Source organism: Egretta garzetta, unplaced genomic scaffold (genome assembly GCF_000687185.1).
Source record: "Egretta garzetta isolate BGI_Z169 unplaced genomic scaffold, ASM68718v1 scaffold85, whole genome shotgun sequence".
NCBI classification, from domain to species: domain Eukaryota; kingdom Metazoa; phylum Chordata; class Aves; order Pelecaniformes; family Ardeidae; genus Egretta; species Egretta garzetta.
Genome location: NW_009259718.1, coordinates 938,858 through 944,956, shown reverse-complemented (window position 1 = coordinate 944,956; position 6,099 = coordinate 938,858). Strand labels below are relative to the sequence as shown.

Sequence of the window (6,099 nt, the reverse complement as noted above, 5' to 3'; positions counted from 1 at the left end):
GCGATGGAGGGGGAGAGCAGCTTGGTTCAGCCACGACCATGAGCCAAGTGGTAGGGGTGGTGCAGCCACAGCACCATGGTCCCACCCCTGCAAGCCTGAAGGGCCAAAGAGCCCTGGACACCTTTGCTGACTCGCCCCGTGCCTCCGTGTGCCATGGGGCGGCTAAGCTAGCTTCCCAAATAAAGCAGGAGGGCTGCAAGGCTTGAGCCAGGCTTTGCAGGCGATGCCTCAGCCTGCAGGTGTGAGGGGCGACACGGGAGGGTGGTGACTGGGTCACCCCTGAAGACAGCTGGAGGCGGGTGCTGAGCCCCTCCATCATGGGCTGCTGAGTCAAAGCCCCATCTCACCACTTGCCCACTTCTTTGTGGGGTGACAGAGCGAAGTGGAAATACCCTCTGGCTGGGAGGCCGTGCCATGCCACACTGGCAGAAGCCAGCGATGGAGGTGGAGAGCAGCTTGGTTCAGCCACGACCATGAGCCAAGTGGTAGGGTGGTGCAGCCACAGCACCATGGTCCCACACCTGCAAGCCTGAAGGGCCAAAGAGCCCTGGCCACCTTCGCTGACTCTGCTCTTGCTCTCTCGCATCTGGATTGCAAGCCAACAGCGAGCACAAGGCCTAGGTGTTCTCCAAGCTGTGCCCAGTCCCCTGTGGCGCAGCCTGGGCTCATCACCATCATCACCGTAAGTCATGAAAGCTGTCCCATCCACAGTAGCTTCACCATCAGGAACCAAAGGCCCCCACAAAGGTGGGTCTGAGCCTCCGTCCCTGTGCGGCTGGGATGAAGGGAACCAGCATAGACTTGGCCCATGAGCAAAGTGAGCGCCCTCTTCTTCAGGAGCAACACCATTTAGGCGTCAGATGGCCAAAAGCCCAAAGATCCACCATCCATGATGTGAAATCACCATCATTCTCTTCATTTATTCTTTGTCTAAACTGATCCTGGCCAGGAAACCTTTCTAAAGGCTTTAAGAACCTGGCACCGAGAGCTTGAACATCCCAGTGGCATGAGGCCCTTGGAGCAGGGGCTCTATAAACACGAGGAGAACAGAGCAAATGCTGTTCCCATGGTGGTCTCAGCAGTGGGAAAACTGCTGAAATAAACTTGCATTCAAATAGCTGTTCCACTTCTGCACTGTGATGGGAAGGAAGCTTTGCTTGGTCTTGTTCACAGTTTTGTGACCTCCCAGGACCAGCTCTCCAAAGTGGTATGAGGAGTGTGTACAGGTCACTTAGAAAAACTTGTACCTTTTTTAGCCCAAACCTTGTACTCCACCTTTGGTGCCATTTAATAATTTCAATCTTTAATTACTAGGTACTGCTTGGCTTATAAATATTGACGAACATCTAGAGCCATTATAAAACATCTTGCATTGCCTTCACCACCACCCCGGGCCTGGTTACCTGCTCCCTTCCCCAAGCATCAGAGCCCCATTTGCCTGTCACAGCTCCTTCAGTCCCTTACCCAGGCAAGAATGTTAAAAGCAGTCGCATTGGCGTGAAGTTTTCCTTTAACATTAACCAATTCTTGCCCCAGGCTTGGCTTCAGAATGGTTTTCTTTCAGGAGATGGCAACTGGACTGGCGAGTGACAGCAAAGTGCAAGAGATGCTCCTGGACTGGTGTGAGATGTGCAGGTGAGGACATCCCGAAACACTCCTGAGCAGCAAGCACAGCCAAAGCGCTTTCCTGCAGGATGTGGCTTGGAACTGGCTGTGAAGGAGCCTCAGCTACATTACAGCACAAGGACAGCCAAGCAAAGAACTGTGCAGGCTTTACAGGCCTCCTCCCTGCAAATATTCAGATCTCAGCTCAACAAGGCCATCAGCAACCTGGCCACACTTTGACAACGGCTGTGCTTTGAGCAGGCGGTTGGACCTTCAGAGGTCCCTTCTCACCTACATCTTTTTTTCTGGTAGCTAGAGGCCCACGGCTAAGGCTGTTTAAAGCTGAGCTGCCAGGGGGAAGAAGAACAGGTTCTTTTTTTTTTTTTCCCCTGCATGAGAGAAAGCAAGGCTGGTTTTGCAACTTCATGGTAGTGGGACTCTGAGGAAGTCTCAGGCACTAGTCAAGGTTCAAGCAAGTGCCACGCCTGGGTGGAACAAGTGTCATTTCTGCATCAACACTCCATCATCATATCTAGTAAAATTCATCCCACCTTCTTCCTTCCTCATTTAGTGCAACTCCTCATCTCCCCTCCCAGCTCAGACCACCTCAAGCCCAGTTGCATCAATTCAGCTGTTAGCAGGGGCAGACTCCAACAAGTGGAAGACTTAATTTTTTTTTTTTTAATGATCCCCAAGTAAGGGGCTCCACATTGGAGTGTCCAAGACAAGTTAAAACAGTTGCCACCACTCTCAGCCTCTTTGCTTTAAAACAACACCTTTAAAGCTAGTGACCTAGCTTTAAAACAACACCTTAAAAAAAAAGTAATGAAGAAGGATGACAACATAAGAGTTAACTGCAGATCCTTCCAGTGCTGTGGTTTAGCATGATCCTTTGCAGGATCAAGCATTAAACAGTAACTTAAAAGATGTGGAAAATGGCTAGATATTCTGAGGGAAGCAGCACAATCCACTTCAGCCCAGACAACAGTGATGCCTTCCTTAGAAGTGGAAGATGTAGGATCCTGCACCTCCAATCAGCCTCCGCCCTCACACCCCTGCCAGCACAAGCCAGGATCAGGATGGGGCAAGGACCACGCTGGAACAAGTATGTGCATGCACAGAGGACACTAGGAAACACTATCCCTTGCTTGGCAAAGCAAGCAAGAAAAAATCAGTGTCAGAATTTTTGAGAGCAAGGCTGCTTGGAACCAAGTGCCATTCGGCAGAAGCCTGTTCTCATTCCAAAGCCAGCAAGCAAGTCACAGCCTCTTGCCGCAGGCCAGAGCAGACATCCAACCACCAGCTCTTCTCTCCCCTCAATGCTACATTTGCAGAAAGTAGCAAAGATGCATAGCTAGGGGCCACCAAGCTTCCCAAGCTTTCGGCTTTGAAATGCAAGTGCTTGCAGAAGCATTTATCACTTTAGGTACTGAGCTACAGAGTGGGATGCACCAAGGCTTTTAAAAATTGCACATGCTGCTGTCTCCAGGTGAAGCAGCTCTGCTTCCCTGCTACAACAACAGGAAGCCAGGGGCTAAGCCATGCTGTCACCACCACACCCCAAGAGGGGTGGGGAGGCTGCCCTGAACCAGTTTTTGCCTTGAGAAAAAACATCCACCTAAGACCATGTGGGGGCATCCTCTTATAATCCATCTTTATTTGTAAAAATCCACATATAAAATCTTCAGTTTCCTTTTACAAAAACAAAAAGGCACATAAAACTACTCAAACTCTCATCCCCATGGACTGATGGTCAGACACTCCCCCCACCTCAACCTCCCCCTTGCTTTCCCCTCCAGTCCATGTTTCTTCATGTTTCCTTTAGGTTCAGCTCACTCCTGACCAGGCACAGTTCTGCGCTTGCAAAGATCAAGTACGCACACAGAGGAGATGGTGGAGAGGTGGAGAGGCTGTGCGTGGAATGTTTTACGGGCACTTTTTAGTAGTAGGTCTCTTTTTCCACCCAGCCTAAAGGAAAAGGAGGGAAAAGGAGAGTTAGTCTTAAGGTAGACCAGGTATGAGGTTCACAAGAGCTCCTTTTAGGCTCTGAAAACTTGCACTGTAGCACCTGACCTAGTAAGTGATCTGTCACAAGGGAAAAATCTTGCCATATTGTTGATGTGCTCAGCTTTCAGGCCCTGTTCCAGCTTTCTACAACTACCCAAGCATTGATCAGTCTTTTCCATCTACTTCAGTGCGTTGGTACTTTCATATACTGCAGGAGAATGCAGGTGGAGGGACAGAGAGTCCATAATTCGAACTAACTGCACTATTAATGTTGAGGAAGGGAAAACATGGCAAAATACATCTCTGCACAGTGCTCGGCACTGCGGGTCCTGGCCATTTGTCAGAGCTTCTACAGAGCTCAGCAGCATGAAGAGGTGGGGAAGGAAACACACAGATTAGCAGCATATTCTTACCACCAGGGTTGCGTCTGATAATGAGCTTTCTGACTTCATCATACAGGAATATGAGGAGGGAGTACGGGAAAGCGCAGAACCACCAGGTCGGCCTGTTAGGGAAAGGAGACAGTGAGAACACAGGCACTGGAGATGCTCTTTGCCTAGCAGAGCTCTGACTTGATGGGACAGAGGAGTGCAGGAAGGCTGGCACGTCCTGGCTTGCCAGTGCACCAGCTTCCACAAGGCTGTGGTTCAGCTGAGAATCCTCCAAGCCAAGAATTACCACCGAGTTTTCTGCTGCAATGGGTTAGTCCACTTTTGGATATTAATTCCAACACGAGGTGTGTCAGAGCACCCTTTTTCATATCTCTACCAGCACCTCTCCACCTATTTATCTAGTGCCATTTCCTGTAAGTACACTTAACTTGTGTGCCCCCAGCCTTGCTCACTTGAACTGCATTGGTTTCCCTTATGATTTACACATGCTAACATCTAGCTGCTGCAGGCACTGGGAAGATGCCAGCCTTCTTGTTGGGAAATGCTCACACTTCATCACAAACCACAGACAACTCTTCTGAATGGAATGCAAGATGTACTGGGATTTTTTTTTTTTTTGCTATGAAAACATCATAGCACTTAAGTCAGAGGACTGTTCAAAGTTTGAGAGTAAACCCTGCCATGTTGCAATGCTGTTGGGCAATGGTTAAAGATGTTGGCACCCTCCCAACCATTAGGAAAGTTACTATGCACCAATTAGTCATCTGCACCTACGTAGCATCTTTCAGAAGACTTCACTACTTGCTCTATTTCTTCCCAAGGTAGAAAAAGGCACAAGATGTCATCACCAGTTCTTTAGTAAAGAAGAGTCGCCTGGCCTGTGTTTTAGAGCAATTCAACTGGCTTTCTTTGGAAGTGCAGTCCATAAAAGATACCCCAACACAAGTAAGTACAAGAGCAGCTGCAATACAGCCGACTAGTACAACTGAAGTTGTGTTGCTAATTTTTAGTGGAGCACTCAACTGCAGGCTCCCCATAAGCATGCCCACAAGCAGTAAAGCAAAGCAAGCCCCCACTGTGCCACACTACAGCAAAGGATCACTTGCTCCCTCTAGCCTGAGCTCATCTTGGTTAAAGACTAGGCTTCATACTCCACCAGCTCAGAACTACTTTAATCCATCTCCCCAGCCAAGCACTATTGTTCTGTGTTACAGCTTTCTGCACAAAATCCATGATACAACTTACTTGAGAGGGTACATCCTTAGAGCAACATCCATCCCAGGGCAGTAGGAGAGGAAGGCAGCCAGAGCAGTCTCCTCAAAGAGACCAAATATTAAGATCTTGTTCCTAGTAGAAACAGGAAAGCAGTCAGGGACAAAGTACTTTCGCAGCTGACATCCTAAAAAACACCTAGTTGCCATATGGTAGTGAACAGAAACAGACATTCCAGTCTAGCCCAGAAGTCCATCAGGTGGCGACTGTCAAGCTATCCAAGCTGATGGCACAGTTTTCAGGAAGGTGTTTTATGTCTCTAGACAGATATTCCAGTTCACAGATAAGGCAGCCAGCAATTGCTTTCATCCCAAATTCAGGAGGCTGAGGGGTTCATGCCACCAGATCTCTTGAGACACATCAGCTGCTCTGCTGCTGCACGAGGCTGTGCACTGGAGTGTGACATCGTCCTTTGAGGTGGGCTAGCTCCCACAGACAGTGCCAGCAGGAGTCATCATTTCACTTTGTCTCAGCCTGATGACAGTAGCAGGTACTACAAGAAAGAGCACCCAGACCCTCTTTTATCCAATACCAAGGCAGCAGATTGTTCAAAGCTTATGCCAAGATGCCCACACACTGCTGGGACAAAGAACTAGAATGCTGTGTGCTGGAGAATACACAGAGTCCAATCCTAAATTCTCCATGGACAACTTGACTTACTTCATCCCTTGCTGGAAGACTGAGTTTCTTCGGGTCTTACAAATGATCAAGTCTGCCCACTGCACAACCACAATGCTGACAAAGAAGGCTGTATGGCAAGTGAACTCCACTATTTTCCTCTGTTCATAGGTCTAGGAAGCGGACAAAGCAGAGAGCATTCGTT

General features: G+C 48.8%; 1 protein-coding gene across 1 annotated transcript in view; it reads right to left on the bottom strand.

The window, feature by feature from the left end:
* Positions 1 to 3,274: 3,274 nt before the first annotated feature.
* ATP1A1 (ATPase Na+/K+ transporting subunit alpha 1) overlaps positions 3,275 to 6,099 on the bottom strand; it is a 19,336-nt gene continuing 16,511 nt past the window's right edge. The window contains exons 19-22 of the mRNA XM_009639091.2: positions 5,937 to 6,067; positions 5,250 to 5,351; positions 4,026 to 4,117; positions 3,275 to 3,573 (exon numbers count right to left, since the gene is read on the bottom strand). Coding sequence (XP_009637386.1) covers positions 3,545 to 3,573; positions 4,026 to 4,117; positions 5,250 to 5,351; positions 5,937 to 6,067 — 354 coding nt within the window. The 3' untranslated portion in view covers positions 3,275 to 3,544. The remainder of the gene's footprint in view (positions 3,574 to 4,025; positions 4,118 to 5,249; positions 5,352 to 5,936; positions 6,068 to 6,099) is intronic.